Raw genomic sequence first — 23,301 nt, 5'->3', positions numbered from 1 at the left:
TTCGTGTGTGGGGGGGGGGGGGAGGGAGAGGGAGAGAGGGAGAGGGAGAGAGAGAGAGGGAGGGAGAGAGAGAGAGGGAGGGAGAAGGAGAGAGAGGGAGAGAGAGAGAGAGAGGGAGAGAGAGGGAGAGAGAGGGAGGGAGAGGGGGGAGAGAGAGAGGGAGGGAGAGAGAGAGGGAGAGGGAGAGAGAGGGAGGGAGAGAGAGAGAAAATAATTTTAGTTTCATGTTGGCTGTAAAAATAAGTTGTGTATTCCCTTCTACTTACCTGATGTGTTTCAGATGTCAAACTCGGTACTCCCTTAAATCCGTGTTTCCAGGACGCATCATCAATAGGATGATAGTTACTCTGGTGAGGATTATACTCCGCTCCCTTTACCGTTGACCCTGTGAGGGACACACTGCTCTTCGCTTCCTCCACTTTTCTCTCCGGACTTTTCTTGGCCGATTTTTTCCCATTCTGCTTCTTGGGATCCGACTTTACCTTGGGCGATTTTTTCGGGGCCGCTTTTTCAGGCGATTTTTTCCGGTCAGGCGATTTCGAATCTTTCACGGGCGATTTTCCTGTCGCTTTTTCAGGCGATTTCTCGCGAGGTGATTTTTTCTTCGGCGACGATTTTTCCTCGGCCGTTGGAGAGTCGGTCGTTTTCGACTTTTTCCGTTTCGGACTTCGGGCTGGGGACTTTTCATCCTTCGGACTGTCTAGATCGCTCTCGCTTTTCTTCCGTTTGGCTTTAGATTGCCGTGGCGACTTTTTCTCCGATGTTTTGGCGCTGGCCGATTCATTTTCATCTGAAAATAAATGAACACCACAATATGTTACGGTTGTTCCCCGGTGTTAGTTAATTCGATTTAGAAGATACATTTATAAGGAGAGAGAAAAAGGTAATTGTGGGTAGGATATGTTACGGGAAAAGTCCGACGAGCGGTAAATCCTAGGATTTCCCGGTTAAACCTAGGATTCTCCAGAGCTTTCGGGAAAAGTCCGAAATGAAAATCTTCTTCGGGTTACTTAGGATTTAAAAAAGCCAAGAGTTTTTTTTCGAATTAGGCGCTTTAACACTTTTAGAAAGGTCGTGGTCTATCCTCAAAACCCTTTTAAAAAAATCATTAATATATTACAACTAGGTAAGTAGGTGAATTCTTCAACTAATCCAAATCCCCATCCATGGCCCATTTTTTTTATATATATGTTTTAATGTTCTAAGCACGGTTGAAGTTACCACATCATTTTCCACTTGCCAAGAACATCTCAGAATGGCCTAACTCAGCCCTGTTCATAACCACGGCCTGACAGTGGTCCAGCTCTTCTTTTTCTTTTTTTTTTATATTGTTCTCTTCCCCCATCTACCCTTAAGATGGATTTTTCTCCTTTTCAAGTGGGCCAATATATAGGTAGACACTGGGCAGGAGGTCCTGCGGTGATAGAACGATGACGGAACGGAAATAGTTGGCCAGGATTTCGATTATTTTGAGCCGCGCGGAAATGGCTTCGATCTCTTGCAGTGTCCGACACAGAGCAAGGTAGGGAACCCTGGAGAAAAAATAATTTTTTATTTATTTATTTGACAGGTCATACAACCCAATAATACACATTACATCAACAAATACATAAGAAAAGAACATAAATAATAATCAAAGTATGAATTATTTGTGGTAAAGTGGAGCTTTTTTGATTTCGATTATTTTGAGCCGCGCGGAAATGGCTTCGATCTCTTGCAGTGTCCGACACAGAGCAAGGTAGGGAACCCTGGAGAAAAAAGAATTTTTTATTTATTTATTTCACGGGTCACGGGTCATACAACCCAATAATACACATTACATCAACAAATACATAAGAAAAGAACATAAATAATAATCAAATAATCAAAGTATGAATTATTTGTGGTAAAGTGGAGCTTTTTCACAACTTTTTGTGGACATCACAGCATGACTAAAAAGTGCCTCTTTTGCAATCAATTTCCATCTTTCAATAATCTTTTATTCTGGTAATGCCGCCAATGGTCGCTACTCGATACAATTGCCCTGAGGAGGCTGAGTGCACCCCGAATTCCAAGCAGTACCGAAAAAACTCTGACCCCACCGGGAATCAAACTCGGGCCACGGAGGCTACTAAAATAAAACATATTTACCTAAAAGATTGAGGCCCGGTTCGAGTTAATTGCGTTATGTTTGAAACGAAACATTTTTGTACATAATAACTGAATAAATACTTTATTTTATGTATTTTTTCTCGCTTGAATAAAAGTTCAATTTTTTAGTTACACCAAAAAAACCGCGAAACACTTTTTGAACAGACATTTGCGTCACATCTGTGAAGCTAACAACTTTTTTCGCGACAGCTGTGAGATATTTTTTCACACCTGTGAATATGACGACTTTTCACTTTTTTGATTTTAATTTTCAGGGGTATCTAAAATGTGACCAATTCACCAATGGGAAACGAAGCTCAAAAATCTCAAAATTCTGAAAAGAAAAAGTTCAATTTGTTTTTTCTGATTTTTCTGGTAAGAGTAAGAGCTTTTTGTACAGAACAGAGTGTTTTAAATAAAGGCAATTTGAATAAAGGCAACAAAAATATAAACACTATTTTACTTCTACAGAGATATCTGATAAAATTCAGTCACTTAACTCTGTTTCATGTAAAACTCTGCATTCAATTTATCTACTGTTGATAATGTGATTGGCACTTGAATAAAAATGATCTTTCCTGGAAATCAGTAAGGTGAGTGTATTTCTGCAACAATAGCCAACACTAGGGTACCTACCAGTCACTTGTGCTCTGAATGAGATAAGATTGAACTTATCAACTAGGTTTGATACAGCGAACTGGAAGAACAGAGGTTCACACTAACTAATGTTATAGCTTTGGAGAAACAAAGTGTCCAAAGTCTCGGTAGGTGTTATGGACCAAAGTGAGAGCTGAGACTACCTATGGCTTTACAATTACACCATAGGTAGGTGTCCAAGAAGTCAAAGTCCTCATGATCACTTGATTACTCATCCGAGTATGTGGTTCAGGCCAAGTCAGCTAAATCTGGCTGGGTACCATCACATCCCAGCTTCAATTAAGCTGTTAGATAAACACTTTCCTTTCTTCAGCAAATACAGACCTATTATCTCTGAGAGTGGGTACCTTTAACATAGAAGTATAGTAAATTGATGCATGATGTTTGTTTTGTTTATTCACTTTCCTTTCTTCAGCAAATACAGACCTATTATCTCTGAGAGTGGGTACCTTTAACATAGAAGTATAGTAAATTGATGCATGATGTAGGTACCTATTTGTTTATTTTTCAGATGAACCAATGGCTTTAAACTACTCTTGTAAAATATGATTACTTGTTGAATACAACCATTTCCTGCTGAAATAATTATAAAGAGATCATGGAAAAATATTCTGATTTCACCAATATGAAAGTGCAGCCCAATAACCACTTCTCTCCATATTTCAACTTCACATCAAGCTTACAACAGCTATCGGAAACCCCTGACACATCTGTTGAGCAAATACCTAAACATTTAGAACTTATTAAATGTAGTTTATGTGATCGGACTATTGATATGTATATAGATATTGACAAAGATGTGGTCAAAAGATTTTACTGTTTGACTTGCATCCGCACAAAGAAAATACCTCCCTGTTCATCAAAACCTCTGTACAATGGTAAGTTGTATAACAATATTAGACTCTTGAGTGGAAGGTAAACACTGCGCAAGGTTAATGCCAGAGGCATTCTCTGCCACCTAACCCTTAGAGAAACTTATTAAATGTAGTTTATGTGATCGGACTATTGATATGTATATAGATATTGACAAAGATGTGGTCAAAAGATTTTACTGTTTGACGTGCATCCGCACAAAGAAAATACCTCCCTGTTCATCAAAACCTCTGTACAATGGTAAGTTGTATAATAATATTAGACTCTTGAGTGGAAGGTAAACACTGGGCAAGATTAATGCCAGAGGCATTCTCTGCCACCTAACCCTTAGAGCTCCATTATTATGTGGTCAATTTCTCAAATAAATGAGGATAAAATTCCATGCCTTTGCTGGGATTGAACCCACTCTCCTGTTTATGAGGCAAGTGGCTTGACCACTATGCCACTAAGGCAAGTTGTATATCTGTTTATTTTATTTATTATTATTATTTTCTGAAATAAGGAAGTACATTTCTCAGTACTTACATAACATTATTAAAATTTATTTCAGAACAAAACAATCAAATGTTTCTGTTTGTTTCAGACCTTAGTATCAATGGATCTACGAAAAATTCTAGTAATGACATTGAAGCCAGTAGTCAAACCAAATCGCAGTCTAATCAGACCTCTTTTTCTAGTCCGTCATTTTCACCTGGTAAGTTTATGTTATTTTTATAATTATTACTACTTATTTATTAGTTTTTGTTTTATTTTTATAATCATTAATTCTAGTAATGACATTGAAGCCAGTAGTCAAACCAAATCGCAGTCTAATCAGACCTCTTTTTCTAGTCCGTCATTTTCACCTGGTATGTTTATGTTATTTTTACAATAATTATTACTACTTATTTATTAGTTTTCATTTTATTTTTATAATCATTACTACATATTTATTAGTTTTTTAGAGGTTAGGGTACTTGTGCAGAAGTCACGTCCGTGGAATATTGCTACCAAAGGAACCGGCACAAACAAGCAGTGACCGGTGTTATTATAGGGTTAGGTTAAATACAATACATACTATTACATATTTATTTAGATGGATGTTTTCTATTGTTTCAGTAAATTTACAAGTTCAATCTTTGGTATCTAAAAAGACTTGCAAACTAAAACCTCTGAAGCATTGTCCGAACTCTAGTTCAATGCTGTTGCCTTGTAGTTCAGAATGTTGCCATGGAGTAGCAAGTGGAGGGTGTACTCGATACAATCATTTCCTAGATACAGTACCTTGTTATTCTGTCCATCATGTGTGTGATAGTCACAAAGGTAAGCCTAGCACTCTCCACAACAGAAAATATAGTAGGTAATATTGTAACTTATTGTTTCATTACAAATTTTCATCAGTAAATGGTTTCCTAAGCCTAGCACTCTCCACAACAGAAAATATAGTAGGTAATATTGTAACTTATTGTTTCATTACAAATTTTCATCAGTAAATGGTTTCTTCAAATTAAATTGATCCCAAGGGCAAGGCAGTGCCTAAACCCTTGACAAATGGAGTGTGCCTGAAGGCATGTGATGTGTTCCAATCCATTCGACCCCAAAGGAAGATAACATTAAGAACCTAACATTGTTTTTTTCTTTAGGAACCTGTCTAGCTAGGGCAAGTCAATCAAAGAGTAGACCAGCGTCTGGCTGTGGGACTATAAACAGGGAGGAGAACAGCTAACCCTAACCAGCCCAGCTAGCTGGCAGTACTTGAAAGGGCTGTTATCAATCAAAGAGTAGACCAGCGTCTGGCTGTGGGACTATAAACAGGGAGGAGAACAGCTAACCCTAACCAGCCCAGCTATCTGGCAGTTCTTGAAAGGGCTGTTGCTGGCAGAAATGGTTGACTGTGGTTCAGGACGAGCCAATTAAACATGGCTAGAGACCATCACACCGGTGTATGCCTGATACATATCCTTTTTTTTTTATTCTGCCATTACCATTCAGTGAAAGCCTTTTGATAGAGGCAACTGTAACGGCTAAGGTCGCATCGTCCCTAAGGCGAAGAGAGAAGGAAGACAGGATATAGAAAAGCCAGCTGGTCTGAGGACGAACATTATCCATTCAGGATAAAATCCGTCCCGGGCGGGAATCGAACCCGCGGCCTAGCGCTTACAAGGCAGATGCGCTACAGTTGAAAATCCCGTGAATGGGCCACTGGTGTAATCTGCGACCTTCACCTATTTCACTGGTGTAATCTGCGACCTTCACCTATTTCACTGGTGTAATCTGCGACCTTCACCTATTTCACTGGTGTGATCTGCGACCTTCACCTATGGGCGGGAATCGAACCCGCGGCCTAGCGCTTACAAGGCAGATGCGCTACAGTTGAAAATCCCGTGAATGGGCCACTGGTGTAATCTGCAACCTTCACCTATTTCACTGGTGTAATCTGCGACCTTCACCTATTTCAATGTTCCAGGTGTTAACAAGCGGAGTTGGTCGGTGGCCAATCGACGACCCTGGTCAGGGGAACAGAAGGACGCCATCTTCTCCTACTTTAGTCAACAAATTCTGGTGTAATCTGCGACCTTCACCTATTTCACTGGTGTAATCTGCGACCTTCACCTATTTCACTGGTGTAATCTGCGACCTTCACCTAATTCACTGGTGTAATCTGCGACCTTCACCTATTTCAATGTTCCAGGTGTAAATAAGCGGAGTTGGTCGGTGGCCAATCGACGACCATGGTCAGGGGAACAGAAGGACGCCATCTTCTCCTACTTTAGTCAACAAATATTTCCAACTTTGTCACACTTTCATTTTGAAACTTGTTTTGTGAGTGGAGAGCTGTAAATATTTGTGAGAAATATTGAATACAGTTTTGGCAGGAAATCATTAGGTAGGTATGGTAATGGTAGTTGAAAAAAAAAAGAAGAAAAGTTTGATAGAGGGAACTGTAACGGTCAAGGTCTCATCAGCCCAAAATTAAAGAGAGAAGAAAGACAGGATGGATAGGAGAAAGACAGGTGTTCTTAGTGATGGGACTCAAGTGAGATTTTTCAACTCGATTATTTTCCAACTCAAGTTGTAACTCGAGTGGAAATTAATCGAGTTGAATATTTCATGGAGATCAACAAGGATTTGTTCGCAGATAGATCGTGGAAAGAGATCAAATGGGTCTACTATCATCATTTGAAGGTAAAATTATCAGGAATTTATTTGTGTTAAAGCAGAGCCTTTTCACAACTTTTTGTGGATATCCCAACATTACTAAGTGCTTCACAACTTTTGAAGAATTTAAAGTAAAATTTCGTTTTTTGTAGGTACTTACCTAATAATTAGTTTTCTCAACCTCTTTTTATTCTTGTGCTAATTCAAGTCACAAGTGAGTGTTTCTGTTACCTACTATAAAGTACCTAGTACCTACTCTTTTTTGTCTACTGTCATCAAGTCAATGTCTCTATAGTCCCTGCTGGATTGACTTGTTTGAGGTATCTAACGTGTGTCTGTCTTGGTGCGAGATCAGTTCAAGGAAGATGAAGCTGTGTGAGTTCTGTGGAAAGCTAATGAAGGTGTCAAATTTGAGTTGACATCACAAGCTTTGTTCTATGAAGCCTCCCTCTGATGAAACTGTGAGTAAATTCACTTCCAATGAATGTGGGAAATCTTTTTCAAGAAAGGACAACCTCAAAAGACACTCACATGGAGATCAACAAGGATTTGTTCGCAGATAGATCGTGGAAAGAGATCAAATGGGTCTACTATCATCATTTGAAGGTAAAATTATCATGACTTTATTTGTGTTAAAGCAGAGCCTTTTCACAACTTTTTGTGGATATCCCAACATTATTAAGTGCTTCCTTTCATCCTTTGCAATCAATTTGTATCTTTCAATAATCTTTTTACGCTGGTAATGCCGCCACTGGTCGCTACTCGATTGAATTAACTACTTGTTTCCTGGAAATTACACCGCGCCGATTTCTTACTCGAGAGTCGAGTAGGCGAGCGAGTCGATGATATTCGGGTTTTCGTTCGGAAAGTGGGCCAACATTCTGTTTATTTATTTTTCTCTCCCTTGTAGAGGGGGAAGAAAAAGTATCAAATATGAAACAATTACCTCTGTGATTGTTCATTGGCTGGCTTTTTTGAAGTAACTGTGAAAAATGCTCTGAAAAAGAAAAGGAATACTTCATTAATAAAATGGGGTTTTCATTAAGGACCCAACTGAGTTTGGTTAAAAAAAAAACTACCTTTCATGCTTGCTGGGAGTTGCATGAACATCAAGAGTTCAAAGCACCACCCAGCCTGTATTGTTGTTGTTGTAGCAGCTTTAGCTTTCATTGAATGGTAATGGCAGATTGACACAAGATAGTTTCATGAGTCAATAGTAACTACAGTATCCCAGGCCTACAGTTTCCCGTGGAAAGATACTTAATGCCTCTGCAAAACACGCAAATGTGTAGAAAACATCCGAAAAATAGAGTTACCCGAGACCATTACACTATGATGGACATCACAGCACAGGGGGTCAGAAGATTGCACCACAGCCGTTTAGATAGTATCTACTCAAGTTCTCTATCAAGATTGGTTCTCAAAATGTCCAGAATCGGGAAAACTTACGTGATGCATCGTTGAGACATGATTTTATTCGGAAAAACACAATAATTATTAAACTTTGAATAAAAGTTCAATTTTTTAGTTACACCAAAAAAACCGCGAAACACTTTTTGAACAGACATTTGCGTCACATCTGTGAAGCTAACGACTTTTTTTCCGACAGCTGTGAATGTGAAGCCATTGTGAAGCTAGCATATTTTTTACACCTGTGAACGTGACGACTTTTTACTTTTACTTTTTTGATTCGATTTTCAGGGGTATCTAAAATGTGACCAATGGGAAACGAAAACAGGTGTTGGAGAATCGGAAGGTGAAATCTCACAATAGTAGTGAAAGCAGCAACGGAGAACTTATGATGTCCGCAGGAATTTCTCTTGTCAGCCAACAATAATGACTTCTGAGTGAAAGGTAACACAAAGAAATAGCAAAGGTTGAGTGCGAAGGGCACCCACTCCCCACTCGTAAAATTTGTAGCCAAAACCAAATGTCAGCCCAAAGCAATCACCCTAGTTACGGCTGATTGAGGGGCTGATGAAAAGCGCCAACTCCGTCTGTACACGGGAAAAGGCGGAGAAAGGTAACCACTAGGCGAGGTCAACGCTGGAGGCTTTCTCTACCGCTGCCTCGGTGGTGTAGTGGTCAAGATGGTTGCCTGGTTATCAGGAGGGCGTGGGTTCAATCCCAGCCAAGGTATTGGTATGAAATTCTATTTTTCCTCTTTGGTCCTATTCCCACGCCCTCCTGTTTATGTGAATATGGTGAAACTCCTTTCACTATAAGCCACAGTTATTCAGTGACTTTAAAACCCAAAAGTATGAAACCAAAAAGTAGTTTTAGCTCAAGCCTTTGAGCAATTTTGGACACGTTTCGTTAATATGGGAACTCATCAGCAAGCCATCGTTCTCACTTGCTGGCTAGATTTAGACTTCCATGATGATGGATTGTTTACTTTCTACTACTAATGTATAGCGGAGCTATACTATGTTGTGATGATTCCCTCTATTTTTTATTTGGTTGAGGAACAGTAATTATAATGTAGGTTTCATCATCCCAAAACTGCAGAGGAGGAGAATGCTAGCCGTTCCGAGAACGAACATTGTTTTTGCCAGTTCGTGCCAGGCAGAAGTCGAACTGGCGACCTACTTGAAATGCTACTTCACTGTGTTCCTTTGTAATATCATTTTCAACAAAAATCATGAATCACGCAATATTTCGTTTAAAAAATAAAATAATAAGAGTCACTAGTCAGTTTATTTTCTCTCTTTTTTTACCATTGACAGTGTAAGTAGGTATCAGAAATAATTCGTACACTCACTTTATTTTATCTTACCTTACACTCTTGTCCTTTTTACTTTTCTTATCCTGAAAGCAGTGGCGTTCATATGTAGGTACCTATACTTTTATTCAAATTATAAAATAAAATCATGTCTATTAAACTGTTGGAGAATGGAACAACTTGTTCTAAGCTGACAGTCTAAATAAAGCACTAGGTACTTATACTTTTCAGGAGCCCCCTAAATCAAAGACCCAAAATGGAAGAGAGAATAGAGTTTTTCCCAGGCAGGACTCTAATTAAATATGTACCAGAGCCCAAGGAAAATAAATAAATAAAACTATTTTATTATCAATATCATCAATTTATTTATTTGAATTTATTTACATTTTTTAAAAAGAGGTTTGATAGAGGGAACTGTAACTGCTAAAGTCCTTTTGTCCCGGAAAGCAAAGAGAAGAAAGATAGAATAAGAGAAAGCCAGCCGTTCCGAGAACAAACTATCTGTTTGGGATAAAATTCACCCCGGGCCCCGGACAGTAATCAAAGCCACGACCTAGTGCTTACAAGGCAGATGCACTACATTCCAAGCTAACTGGGCGGCTATTTACATCTTTGTTTGTTTGATTTTTTTCTGTACCTATGGACTACATTGTACATTGTGTAAGTTCCCTGTACAATGAAATGAGGAAATACTGGAGTTTTATTTACGCCCGTTTCTGAGTGCACACAGTTCTTTGATTCCCTGCTTGTTCAGTTTTTCCAGCAGTTGCCAGGCTTCAGTCGAGTTGTTTTTAATTTGGAAATAGTTCTCTTTATCCTGGCTTGTGTGAGGTTTGGTTGAATCATTTTTCATGTGAGGCTTGGCCTTCAACGTGATTGTTTCACTCTTTGATTCCCTGCTTGTTCAGTTTTTCCAGCAGTTGCCAGGCTTCAGTCGAGTTGTTTTTAATTTGGAAATAGTTCTCTTTATCCTGACTTGTGTGAGGTTTGGTTGAATCATTTTTCTTGGCCTTCAACGTGATTGTTTCACTGTCAGAATACTTTGTGCATATCTTAACACCCAGCAGTTGTTCATTTTTAATTTGGAAATAGTTCTCTTTATCCTGACTTGTGTGAGGTTTGGTTGAATCATTTTTCTTGGCCTTCAACGTGATTGTTTCACCGTCGGAATACTTTGTGCATATCTTAACACCCAGCAGTTGTTCGAGGAGAAGTACCAATTGTTTTTGTTTGCATATCAAGGCCTTGTCTTTTTCAGAACAACGGTTTTTACTTTTCTTGTTCAGAAGTTCTCCTTCCTTCATCAGTAGAGATTTGTTCAGACGGTGTAAGAACGTTTGGTAATATTCCTGGGGAAAGAAAAATTGTTAGGGGAGTTTTCGTCCATCAAACCAAGTACATTAATGGTCACCAAAGAAGAAGAAAATATGTAGATACATGTATCAAGGCCTTGTCTTTTTCAGAACAACGGTTTTTACTTTTCTTGTTCAGAAGTTCTCCTTCCTTCATCAGTAGAGATTTGTTCAGATGGTGTAAGAACGTTTGGTAATATTCCTGGGGAAAGAAAAATTGTTAGGGGAGTTTTTGTCCATCAAACCAAGTACATTAATGGTCACCAAAGAAGAAGAAAATATGTAGATACATCAACTACTTGTCCTCACGCGGCTGAGTGCACCCCGAACTCCAAGCACAGAGCCGAAAAAAACTTCGACACCGCCGGGAATCGAACCCGGGACCTCCGGCGTGCAAGCCTAGTATGATACCCACTCGGCCACGGAGGTTGATTTTTTGAAGGTAAAATTATGATCTCTTCTCTGATAGATTGTGGAAAGAGATCAAATGGAAGGTAATACTTACTATCATCATTTGAAAGTAATACTTACTATCATCATTTGAAAGTAATACTTTCTCACGTATACAAACATCAAACCCACTATAATAATCGAGTGGACTCGAGTGAAGTCAAACTCGAGTCCACTCGAGTAAAATCATTCACTCGGCCCATCACTAGGTGTTCTGGGAACAAACATTATTGGAGAGACATCAACGATACTGAAATCATGGGTCCATCAAGGTAAAAACTACCAGCTCCATTACAAACCCACTTCCCACCACATAACGAGAAAAATCGGAAACCCCCAAAATTCCCAAGATATGGCCATTTTAGTGGAACGCGTATCTTTATTAAGTTCATAGTATCTCCAAAACGCATTGCTACCCGTTTTGTTATCTCAACGGCATTTTTCATGATTAATAAAAATCACAAAGTGAGCGCGAAGCGCGACCGTATGCCCAACCCCGAGAGCGCGCTACGCGACCGAACACGCAAAGCCCTCAGGGGGAGAGCGAAGTGGGAGCATCTATTCTTCCCTAGCCAGACAGTTTTAACTAAGAGTGCTGCCACGGCTACAACAATCAAGATATTTGGTAGAAAGAACTTCAGCTATCCCAAGAAAAAACCTTATCAGTTTAGGATTAAGTTTGCTGATAATGTACCTATACTATGAGACCTAACAATAATAATGCACCTTCTATACATACCTTGATATTTGTCTATTTGATTTTTATAGTCCTGCAAAGGGAAAACTGGTAGGGTCACACTTTCTAGATGAGAATGACAAAATAGAGGCCTCTCTAAACCAAGTATTTCATTAATATCACCCATCATTTTTACTGATGTCAAAACTCAGGATACTTTTCAATCTGTTTATTGTTTGAGGAGTTTCAGTCCATCTTATCCATCCCTGTTTGAGGATTTTGAGGGATGATTCTATTGTCTATTGGGTAAAGTGAAGATCCTTTCCGTATTCTTGTAGGTATTCGACTCAATTACCTAGTTACCTACTTAATTTTTTATTGCTTGAAAATTTTGAAATAGGTAATTCTAATTGGGTATGAGGATACTTTTCAATCTGTTTATTGTTTGAGGAGTTTCAGTCCATCTTATCCATCCCTGTTTGAGGATTTTGAGGGATGATTCTATTGGGTGAAGGGTGAAGTGAAGGTCCTTTGTTTCCGTATTCTTATAGGTATTTGACTTAATTTTAATTTGTTACTTGAAAATTTTGAAATAGGTATGATGATGATGATGTCAGCTTTTCGTGGTATGAAATATGAAAATGAAATGAAACTTAAAATTTGAAATTTTGAACTAAAAATGAACAATGAACGTTAAATTCTTGAATTTGATTTTTTTTTTTTTAAGAGGTTTGACAAAGGGAACTGTAACTGCTATGGTCTTATCGTCCCGAAATCGAAGAGAGAAGGAAGACAGGATAGGAGAAAGCCAGCCGTTCCGAGAACGAACATGATCCCATCAGGATAAAATCCGCCCCGGGCGGGAATCGAACCCGCGGCCTAGCGCTTACAAGGCAGACGCACTACCAACTAAGCTAACTAGGCTGGCTCTTGAATTTGAAAAACAGTAAACAGTAACAGTTGCGTTTAAATACCCAGCGATTGTAAACGGTGGGAAGCGGTGTCGTTTTACTCATTGTTTACATCCAGTGACGTCATTCACTTCACCGTATGCATGTTTAGGCTCATTGAGCGAAAAATAGCTGAATAGCTCACTCCGCGGATAGATCAGTTGCGCTTACTTGGGTGATGTTTCAGTCATAGAGCAGGAAAAATGAGGACCAACGGAATTTTTCTTTTTCTTCTACGACTTCTAGATTCTAGATCCCGAGATAAATCGATTAAAAAAATACCGGTAGGTAAATCGTGAACTTTGACGTCACGGCATACACTCCCGTAGGTGATGACGTCACATCAAATGTCCCAAGCAAAGCTCCCTTGCAGACAACACATTGTGTTTGTACGCATACGTTTCTGCGCATTTCTTTCTGCTCCTCCGCAAGCGTGCTTCCAGGGTTGTCCAACCTTAGGGCACCCGAGGGCCGCAAGAGACCAAGGTAGAGAGTTGGCGGGCCGCAAAAACTCAACTCACGAGGGGGGGGGGGGGTCTGGGGTAATGTAATTATAATTGATGGTACCTAGAATCAGAAACTAACTAGGTATGAAATTTGTAAGGTAAACTGGGATCATTTTTATAAATTTGAAAATTTTCATGCATTATTTATTTTATTTAGTATATTTACTGTTATTTCCCATTTTCGTTCAATTTTTTTAGGCGGGCCTTCGCGGGCCGCAAAAATGAGCTCGCGGGCCGCATGCGGGCCGCGGGTTGGACAAGCCTGTTCTAAGCTGACAGTCTAAATAAAGCACTAGGTACTTATACTTTTCAGGAGCCCCCCAAATCACACACCCAAAATGGAAGAGAGAATAGAGTTTTTCCCAGGCAGGACTCTAATTAAATATGTACCAGAGCTCAAGGAAAATAAATAAATAAAACTACTTTATTATCAATATCATAAATTTATTTACATTTTTTTAAAGAGGTTTGTTAGAGGGAACTGTAACTGCTGAAGTCCTTTTGTCCCGGAAAGCAAAGAGGAGAAGAAAGATAGAATAAGAGAAAGCCAGCCGTTCCAAGAACAAACTCTATCTGTTTGGGATAAAATCCACCCCGGACAGTAATCGAACCCATGGCCTAGCACTTACCAGGCAGATGCACTACATTCCAAGCTAACTGGGCGGCTATTTACATCTTTGTTTGTTTGATTTCTTTCTGTACCTATGGACTACAATGTACATTGTGTAAGTTCCCTGTACAATGAAATGAGGAAGTACTTTAGTTTTACATACAACTCTCACTATATGTCCATTACCAAAGTTGTGTCTCCAACTACCTTGGCAGCATTTCTCACAGACAGTGTTCCTGCATTGAATGAGTTGCACTCTCAGCTAACTGAGTTCTATCGGTTAGATGTTGAAGTTTTCCACATGCAACCTGAGGATATTCAGCCATTCACCGAGTGTGTGGTGACACACCATGGACTCTACCAGAGAGCAATGATTGCTAGTGTCAAATCAGAATCTCAGGTTGTAGTGGAACTTACAGACTTTGCATGGATGACAACTGTAGATACATCGTGTGATACTCAAGGAGCCCGTATGCCACACTTCAGGTTATGCTCCAGTCAAGTACAATCCAACAATACTGACTCCTGAGTACATTACCATTACCCCATTCAGGTCATAGTAAGCTCAATCCCACCCAATCACCTGTAAAAACTGAATACTAGGACTTCAAGAAGACCATCTTCCATGGTCCAGCAATATCCACTCAGGAGATGTCTCATGAGGACGACTGAGTATCTTATCTCACACCCTGATAGTCAGTCCAACAATCCAAATGGCATTGTAACATGCCAGTAGCCACACATGATATAGAAACTATAGCTACAAGATTTGTTTGGAGTGAGATTACCTTAGATCAAGTACCTTACTAAGCTTGTCCACTTTGTTACTGAGGCAAGAGTGATTCAAATCATTGACTAGCTTCTCCACTCTTCTGTCTACATAATATTACATGATAGAGGATTTGTTGGCAATGTTTCACCCGCTTTGAATGCCTTTGCCTGGTGGTACAAGAAGGTATTTTCCTGCTCCTTCTGCATCCACTCGGGTAAAGGTTTGTCCCAATCTTCCGGGGGAGAGGCTCGATGCTCCCAAATATTGTTCCTATTGTGAGATGTGAACCTTTTTTTGATTCTTGACTCTTCGTTGAGTATGACCTCTTCCTGAAAAACACAATTTTGAGATTTTGGTACACCTAGTGACTACTTGGGTACCTACTAGAGTCGGCTCCCATGGAAATGTGGTCACAGTACTCACCTTGCTTTGTGGGAGACATGGCTTGGATTACAAGCAGGGTCACTCAAAATTTGCAATTATGTGGTCAGATCACAGAGGGCAAACTCAGCCTTGCAAGGAAAATGAGGAGTTATACAATTTAAATGCTCATAACAATCAGTGCCAGAATTGTAGGTAAACATTTTAAAAGCAATAAAATTGCTTTTTCTTTTTTTCTTTCTATGTATTAATAAAAGTAAGTGCTAAAGTCTTCATATTTTTATGGATAAAATACTACATCCAACTAACATCTTTCCAAAGGGCAATGTGCTCCCAAAAGAGTGAGACCAAAATCAACACGAGATTTCATTTATTATTAATTAGGTACTCACAGCTGCTTTGTAATCCTTGTAATCAGTCCACTTTTCACAATTGATCAAATCTCTCTGCCACTCGGTGCAGTCTTTCAGTTCACCATCAACAAAGTACTGATAGAACCTGGCCTGCATTCCAACACATCCTTTGAGTTCCATCTTATACATTGCACAAGGCCTTATCTGAAAAAATAATTTAGTTCTTTTCCAACATCAGTAGTGGAATAACAAGGATTTCCAGTGCACACTGGTCAAACCAAGTTTCATGAAACTCGCTGTGCAGTGAAACATGTAGGTATCACTAGTGTGTGTTGTGCCTAACAATGGAGCTCTTGTCACTCTGAAATCAAATAGAGAACAGAATAGAAGAAAGCCAGCCGTTCCAAGAGCGGGATCTGGTTTCTAGAAGCTGTTCCAAGAACGGGATCTGGTTTCTGGAATCATCTGGTAAGGATAATTTACCCTTGGTAGGAACCGACACTGAAACCTGGTGCTTGTAAGGCAGGTCTGCTACCTTCCAAGTTAATACCAGACACACACACACACACACACACACACACACACACACACACACACACACACACACACACACACACACACACACACACACACACACACACACACACACACACACACACACACACACACACACACACACACACACACACACACACACACACACACACACACACACACACACACACACACACACACACACACACACACACACACACACACACACACACACACACACACACACACACACACACACACACACACACACACACACACACACACACACACACACACACACACACACACACACACACACACACACACACACAAAATGTCAGAATGTGGTTTATTATCTTCAGGCTATAGTCACTCCGATGGTGACAGGCCTAGGTCTCAAGCTTTTTCCACCACATGATCAGACTGTCTGACAGACCAGCGTGAATAGCTGCCATGACTGGGCTATCAACAAGCACTTTTGGTACTTGTGCAGAAGTCACGTCCGTGGAATACTGCTACCAAAGGAACTGGCACAAATGAGCAGTGACCCTGGTTATTATAGGGTTTGGTTAAAAGCAAAGGAGTTTTCACAAATAGAGCAGTGATTAGTGTTATTATAGGGTTAGGTTAAATACAAAAAGGAGCTTTTCTTTTCCACGGACGTGACTTCTGCATAATTACCATAACACTAATCACTGCTCTATTTGTGAAAACTCCTTCTTGCGTTTAACCTATTATAATAACCAGGGTCACTGCTTGTTTGTGCCAGTTCCTTTGATAGCAAAATTCCACGGACGTGACTTCTGCACAAGTACCAAAAATCTGTCGACCAAAACCGGTGTATGTGCAACGGGCCTTACCTTCCAATATTTCGAGTCTACAAGTTCTTTCAACTTTGGGTCTACTTCTGGCCCAACGTCACTTTTCTCTTGATCACCACTGAGACCCATTGTTACTTCTGAAAGCTAACTCATTTAACTAAGAACCACTGTCCGCTTGTGAGCACAAGAGAGAAAAAGACAAATTTCAAGGCAAAAGGGAAATTCGGAATCACATTTTTCACCCTATCAGAAATTTATTATCATTTTTCTCTTCCACTTTTGATCTTTTGAAAGTTTTCCCCCCCCCCCGCCATCATGAAAAAAAAAAAAAAAAAAATGTTGCTGTTGGCAACACTGGCCACACGTTTAATTACCCACCGGTTATAAACGGTTGCATGAGTGACGTCATTCATTTCACCGTAATCACCGTACGCGTTCTTTCATCCGCGTTTGATGCGGTGGATTTGATGAAAAATAGAAAGTAAAAAACCCACGCCTGTGGCGCCAAAATTCAAATTTGAAAAACTCAACTTTTTTGTCCTTTTGTGAAAATGAAAGGAGTTGATTTGATTGAAAAGTGCATTTTTATTTGTAATCCTCCTCTTCCTTTCTGGATAAAAAGTGCTACTGCAACACCTGAGATACCTTTAAACGTACAAACATTGTTTCCCTGAATTATTTAAGAGTGTACATACCCAATTCTATTCTCTACAATATTTGAAGTAAGTATGACTCAAGTTCAGCAAACTGAAGAAATCACTCAGGAAAAAATGTTCCCTTCCCCCCAAAGATCCAGTGGGGTACAAAAACTGATCAACTTCTTTTTGTATGTTTCTGCCAAATGTCATTAAGGAGTGTGGTATCACTCTGCCCTGCCAAGTCAAGAAAGTTTGACCGCGTAAAGATTACATTAACAGGTACATATTGGATATACCATTATTGTTACCTACTAAGTTCATACTGTCAGCTAGGGAAAAATGTCCCCCCCCCCCCCAAAGATCCAGTGGGGTCCAAAACTGATCAACTTCTTTTTGTATGTTTCTGCCAAATGTCATTAAGGAGTGTGGTATCACTCCGCCCTGCCAAGTCAAGAAAGTTTGACCGCGTAAAGATTACATTAACAGAGGTACATATAGTAGAGGTAATCACCTTCAAAAGAGCTACCGAGGTGAGTTTTCCCCCCATTCATTTTGGTTTGGTTTTTCTTGTCCTTCGCGCTACACAACACATTTTAAAAGCAATAAAATTGCTTTTTCTTTTTCTTTCTATGTATTGAGTTATACAATTTAAATGCTCATAACAATCAGTGCCAGAATTGTAGGTAAACATTTTAAAAGCAATAAAATTGCTTTTTCTTTTTTTTTCTTTCTATGTATAAATAAAAGTAAGTGCTAAAGTCTTCATATTTTTATGGATAAAATACTACATCCAACTAACATCTTTCCAAAGGGCAATGTGCTCCCAAAAGAGTGAGACAAAAATCAACACAAGATTTCATTTATTATTAATTAGGTACTCACAGCTGCTTTGTAATCCTTGTTATCAGTCCACTTTTCACAATTGATCAAATCTCTCTGCCACTCGGTGCAGTCTTTCAGTTCACCATCGCGCATCCGCTTTTCAAATGTTCTTCTTTCCACAATTTAGATATTTCTAAACGCGTTGAAATTCTCAAGAATAACAACCGCTGTTTCAACTGTTTAGGAAGTCACCGCATAACCGAATGTCGTTCTAATTCTACATGTCAAACTTGTCACAAACGCCATCATACTCTGATTCATCGTGATTCCAAGTTCCCTAGTTCATCACCTACTACGTCCAACGCAGAATCCTCGCAAAATGTCTCTTGTCATTTCTCCACAGGTGACAATTTCAAACATACTTCCGTATTATTAGGTACTGCCAAGGCTTCTATCTTGGACAGTTTCGGTAACCCGCACCCTATTCGGTTGGTAGTTGATCCTGGCTCACAGATTTCCTGCATTACTGAAGCGTACTTCCGTGTTATTAGGTACTGCCAAGGCTTCTATCTTGGACAGTTTTGGTAACCCGCACCCTATTCGGTTGGTAGTTGATCCTGGTTCACAGATTTCTTGCATTACTGAGGCATGTGTACAACGGATTGGTCTGCGCAGATACAAATGTGGTGTCTCTATTTCAGGCATAGGAGACAACACGGTGCCTGAAAACAACGGAGCTGCGTCCTGTGTTTTATCTACACACAAACCATCCGCTGTCAATCTACATACCGAGGCCATTATTCTCAAACGGATTTCTTCTCAGCTGCTTTGTAATCCTTGTTATCAGTCCACTTTTCACAATTGATCAAATCTCTCTGCCACTCGGTGCAGTCTTTCAGTTCACCATCCACAAAGTACTGATAGAACCTGGCCTGCATTCCAACACATCCTTTGAGTTCCATCTTATACATTGCACAAGGCCTTATCTGAAAAAATAATTTGGTTTTTTCCAACATCAGTTGTGGAGTAACAAAGATTTCCAGTGCACACTGGTCAAACCAAGTTTCTTGAAACTCACTGTGCATTGAAACATGTAGGTATCACTAGTGTGTGTGTTGTGCGACAAAGTACTGATAGAACCTGGCCTGCATTCCAACACATCCTTTGAGTTCCATCTTATACATTGCACAAGGCCTTATCTGAAAAAAATAATTTAGTTTTTTTCCAACATCAGTAGTGGAGTAACAAGGATTTCCAGTGCACACTGGTCAAACCAAGTTTCATGAAACTCGCTGTGCAGTGAAACATGTAGGTATCACTAGTGTGTGTTGTGCCTAACAATGGAGCTCCTGTCACTCTGAAATCAAATAGAGAACAGAATAGGAGAAAGCCAGCCGTTCCAAGAGTGGGATTTGGTTTCTACATTTCTCACAGACAGTGTTCCTGCATTGAATGAGTTGCATTCTCAGCTAACTGAGTTCTATCGGTTAGATGTTGAAGTTTTCCACATGCAACCTGAGGATATTCAGCCATTCACTGAGTGTGTGGTGACACACCATGGACTCTACCAGAGAGCAATGATTGCTAGTGTCAAATCAGAATCTCAGGTTGTAGTGGAACTTACAGACTTTGCATGGATGACAACTGTTGATCCATCAGAGCTCATGTACATGCATTCTATGTTCTTGAAGCTACCATTCCTTCATTTCTCACAGACAGTGTTCCTGCATTGAATGAGTTGCATTCTCAGCTAACTGAGTTCTATCGGTTAGATGTTGAAGTTTTCCACATACAACCTGAGGATATCCAGCCATTCACCGAGTGTGTGGTGACACACCATGGACTCTACCAGAGAGCAATGATTGCTAGTGTCAGATCAGAATCTCAGGTTGTAGTGGAACTTACAGACTTTGCATGGATGACAACTGTTGATACATCAGAGCTCATGTACATGCATTCCATGTTCTTGAAGCTACCATTCCTCGGGTTTACAGTGAAGTTGGGACATGTGGGTGGACTCATGACAAGTAAAGAAACTGTGATGAAGTGGTTGAAGCGGAAACTCATCATTGAGACAGATATGGGAGGCATCAAGGCAGAAGTGTGTAAAGTTGATGCTACCAGGAGAATTGTGACGGCTCTGTTCAAAGTGAGAACTAGGAAAGGAGTTGTTGTGTATCTTCATGAAATGATGGCTGACAAAGGTCTTGTTGTGTTGGACCACGAATCTTGCCTGTATCATTCCACGGGACTTTGTTTGTAACTTAATTTCGTACTACTTCCTAAATGTACCTGATCAATGTAAACTTTGGATCTGAAGGTTTGTGGTTCAAGTCTAAGTTAAATCCAAATTTAGCATAGTATAAATAAACGAATATTCAAGAAGGGAGATAGAAAACTATGTAATAAGTGCGTTAGGGCAGATATCAGTGCCTGGACACCCATTCTTAGTAAAGCTAACTTTGCAAGCTCATTTGAAACCATACTGAAGAACAAGCTCGTACTGAATCAAAAAGAAATTGATAGGTTTAAAAAATTAGTCAATGGTAAGAAGGAAGGCGTATGGATGCAGTCATTGATAGAGATGTATAGGGATGTGAATTACATGGATTTGGAACCAGAGCTAGTCAAGTATGGAATATCAAGCTCCAGTATACCACAACTAGTAATCAATCTGACACCGTTAGTATTTCAAATGTTCCCTCCGTCAAATCATGTTTTGTATGACTATCTGATTTGTGCAAGTAACCTTGAGCAACCGATATGGTTGTTCAAGAACTGGATAACACGTGAATATCAAATCATGTTTTGTATGACTATCTGATTTGTGCAAGTAACCTTGAGCAACCGATATGGTTGTTCAAGAACTGGATAACACGTGAATACCGATAACACCGATGCAGTTCACATCTGGACTCTGTACCCATATGATCAAACTTGTATTTGAAATCCACAATATTCTTGCTCCTTGCTTGCTTGAACACGTGAATATATGCTTCGAGATAAATGTGGAGACCTATTGAACAAACTAGAAACCTTATCAATAGAGCATTTCCATTCTTGGACTACTATAGACTGTATAGAGCCTTACAAGTCAGAGTGTTGTGACTTTAGTAAGGAATTCATTGTGTTCCTCATGTATTATTATGATATTGTGAAGGTGGAACTATTTAATCATGTACATTTCATGTTTTTCAAAACAAACATTCATGATATAACATGGAATGAAGTTTTCAAGGAAGCAAGGAGCAAGAATATTGTGGATTTCAAATACAAGTTTGATCATATGGGTACAGAGTCCAGATGTGAACTGCATCGGTGTTATCGTAATCACAGGTTCGATGTGTCAAGTCTATCTCCCAGTAGAATATTGTGGATTTCAAATACAAGTTTGATCATATGGGTACAGAGTCCAGATGTGAACTGCATCGGTGTTATCGTAATCACAGGTTTGATGTGTCAAGTCTATCTCCCAGCTCGATTGCAAATATTTCAACGGGTTACTTTCTGGTGTTCTCGTGTTGACCCAGCACCTAAATGGGAAGTATTGTGTCTCTTCTCGGCCGTCTGATGAGAGGCATACTACGGGATGGGTATTTTGTCACTCGGAAAATTTTGTCTAGCCAAAACCAGTTGGCCTCAAAGCGATCACTCTAAAGCTGATTAAGAGACCGACGACAAACGCCGACCCCATCTGAACATGGGAAAAGGCGAAGAAGAAGAAAGCTTGGTTGGTAGCGCGTCTGCCTTGTAAGCGCTAGGCCGCGGGTTCGAATCCCACCCAGGGCGGATTTCACCCTGAAGGGATAAGGTTCGTTCTCGGAAGGCCTGGCTGTCTCCTATCCTGTCTTCCTTCTCTATTCGCTTTCGGGACGATAAGACCTGAACATGGGAAAAGGCGAAGAAGAAGAAGAAGAAGAAGAAGAAGAAGAAGAAGAAGAAGAAGAAGAAGAAGAAGAAGTTAGCTTGGTTGGTAGCGCATCTGCCTTGTAAGAGCAAGGCCGCGGGTTCGAATCCCACCCAGGGCGGATTTCACCCTGAAGGGGGATAAGGTTCGTTCTCGGAACGCCTGGCTGTCTCCTATCCTGTCTTCCTTCTCTATTCGCTTTCGGGACGATAAGACCTCCGTTGTTACAGTTTTCCTGTCAAAAAAAAAAAAAAGTGTGGCCAGGCAGAAAAAGTGTGGCCACTATAGCTTAACCCAAGCATACAAGTGCATTAAATATTGTCAGGCAATAAGTAAACATTTCAAAAGAGTGCTTGGCTGTTCACCCAATGTGAGCCTCACACATATGGTGGCAGGAATGTGTAGGGACAAGATACAAAATGTATCTACTATCATGAATAAAACATAAAAAAAAAGATAAAGGGAACTGTATCAACGGAGGTCTTATTGTCCCGAAACGGAAGATAGGAAAACAGGCTAGGAGAAAGCCAGCCGTTCCGAGAACGAACCTTAGCTGATTAGAATAAAGTTCACCCCGGGCGGAAATCGAACCCGTAAAGTTGGAATCAGGTTCTCGTAAGTACCAAGGAGGAGAGGAAAAGCTTTCCTCTTCAAGACCGGAAGTTAAGGAAACAGGATGACCAGGCTAGAAGGCTTCCAAAAGCTTTTGAAAAAGAGGTTTGACAGAGGGAACTGTAACAAAGGAGGTCTTGCCAGCCTAGTTAGCTTAGTTGGTAGTGCGTCTGCCTTGTAAGCGCTAGGCCGCGGGTTCGATTCCCGCCCGGGGCGGATTTTATCCTGATGGGATAATGTTCGTTCTCGGAAACGGCTGGCTTTCTCCTATCCTGTCTTCCTTCTCTCCTCGATTTCGGGACGATAAGACCATAGCAGTTAAAGTTCCCTCTGTCAAACCTCTTAAAAAAAAAAAAAAAAAAAAAAAAAAAAAAAAAAAAAAAAAAAAACAAAAAAA

At 40.0% G+C, this 23,301-nt stretch overlaps 4 protein-coding genes and 2 long non-coding RNA genes across 8 annotated transcripts in view; 3 read left to right on the top strand and 3 right to left on the bottom strand.

Moving 5' to 3' along the window:
- LOC103515753 (DNA ligase 1) overlaps window positions 1-8,389 on the bottom strand; it is a 43,989-nt gene extending 35,600 nt beyond the window's left edge. The window contains 2 exon segments of the mRNA XM_026828349.1: window positions 7,745-7,795; window positions 8,248-8,389. Of these exon segments, the coding sequence (XP_026684150.1) occupies window positions 7,745-7,795; window positions 8,248-8,366 (170 nt within the window). The 5' untranslated portion in view covers window positions 8,367-8,389.
- On the top strand, window positions 2,305-3,654 carry LOC113470140. Its single transcript, XR_003393310.1, has 2 exons — window positions 2,305-2,723; window positions 3,299-3,654. It is a non-coding gene; the product is annotated as an uncharacterized LOC113470140 (long non-coding RNA).
- A 659-nt stretch (window positions 8,390-9,048) lies between the features above and the next one.
- On the bottom strand, window positions 9,049-11,143 carry LOC108253236. 3 transcript variants are annotated; one of them, XM_026828358.1, is made up of 4 exons: window positions 10,970-11,143; window positions 10,705-10,764; window positions 10,477-10,572; window positions 9,049-10,322 (listed from the first exon to the last, which is right to left on the bottom strand). In XM_026828358.1, the coding sequence occupies exons 1-4, from the start codon at window positions 11,027-11,029 to the stop codon at window positions 10,221-10,223; spliced, it is 318 nt and encodes a 105-aa protein (XP_026684159.1). In that variant the 5' UTR covers window positions 11,030-11,143; the 3' UTR covers window positions 9,049-10,220. The 3 variants fall into 3 exon arrangements, with proteins under 3 accessions (XP_026684159.1, XP_017302292.1, XP_017302294.1); XM_017446803.2 differs by lacking the exon at window positions 10,477-10,572 and having other exon boundaries at window positions 9,049-10,385; window positions 10,663-10,764; window positions 10,970-11,099; XM_017446805.2 differs by lacking the exons at window positions 10,477-10,572; window positions 10,970-11,143 and having other exon boundaries at window positions 10,609-10,954.
- Window positions 11,144-14,539: 3,396 nt separating this feature from the next.
- LOC103515751 (UPF0545 protein C22orf39 homolog) lies at window positions 14,540-17,216 on the bottom strand. The gene is made up of 3 exons (XM_008480694.3): window positions 16,965-17,216; window positions 15,610-15,774; window positions 14,540-15,165 (listed from the first exon to the last, which is right to left on the bottom strand). The coding sequence occupies exons 1-3, from the start codon at window positions 17,052-17,054 to the stop codon at window positions 14,941-14,943; spliced, it is 480 nt and encodes a 159-aa protein (XP_008478916.1). The 5' UTR covers window positions 17,055-17,216; the 3' UTR covers window positions 14,540-14,940.
- Window positions 17,217-18,543: 1,327 nt separating this feature from the next.
- LOC113470137 lies at window positions 18,544-19,177 on the top strand. Its single transcript, XR_003393308.1, has 2 exons — window positions 18,544-18,821; window positions 18,937-19,177. It is a non-coding gene; the product is annotated as an uncharacterized LOC113470137 (long non-coding RNA).
- A 1,742-nt stretch (window positions 19,178-20,919) lies between these two features.
- The window catches only part of LOC108253235, a 3,262-nt gene continuing 880 nt past the window's right edge, over window positions 20,920-23,301 (top strand). Inside the window, exons 1-3 of the mRNA XM_026828348.1 lie at window positions 20,920-21,182; window positions 21,378-21,650; window positions 21,764-21,868. Coding sequence (XP_026684149.1) covers window positions 20,952-21,182; window positions 21,378-21,650; window positions 21,764-21,868 — 609 coding nt within the window. The 5' untranslated portion in view covers window positions 20,920-20,951. The remainder of the gene's footprint in view (window positions 21,183-21,377; window positions 21,651-21,763; window positions 21,869-23,301) is intronic.

The sequence above is a fragment of the Diaphorina citri genome, unplaced genomic scaffold (assembly GCF_000475195.1).
Source record: "Diaphorina citri unplaced genomic scaffold, Diaci psyllid genome assembly version 1.1 scaffold1410, whole genome shotgun sequence".
NCBI lineage: Eukaryota > Metazoa > Arthropoda > Insecta > Hemiptera > Psyllidae > Diaphorina > Diaphorina citri.
This window is presented reverse-complemented; position numbering and strand designations above follow the sequence as displayed.

Coding starts and splice junctions, on each gene's coding strand:
- LOC108253236 (XM_017446803.2), bottom strand. CDS start 11,029: ATGAAGGAAGGAGAACTTCTGAACAAGAAAAGTAAAAACCGTTGTTCT. Junction 10,765..10,969: donor GTTGTTCTGAAAAAGACAAG/GCCTTGATACAT, acceptor GAAAAAGACAAG/GCCTTGATATGCAAACAAAA. Junction 10,386..10,662: donor GTGAAACAATCACGTTGAAG/GCCAAGAAAAAT, acceptor ATCACGTTGAAG/GCCAAGCCTCACATGAAAAA.
- LOC103515751 (XM_008480694.3), bottom strand. CDS start 17,054: ATGGGTCTCAGTGGTGATCAAGAGAAAAGTGACGTTGGGCCAGAAGTA. Junction 15,775..16,964: donor TAGACTCGAAATATTGGAAG/GTAAGGCCCGTT, acceptor TTATTTTTTCAG/ATAAGGCCTTGTGCAATGTA. Junction 15,166..15,609: donor ACAAGGATTACAAAGCAGCT/GTGAGTACCTAA, acceptor TGTGTTTTTCAG/GAAGAGGTCATACTCAACGA.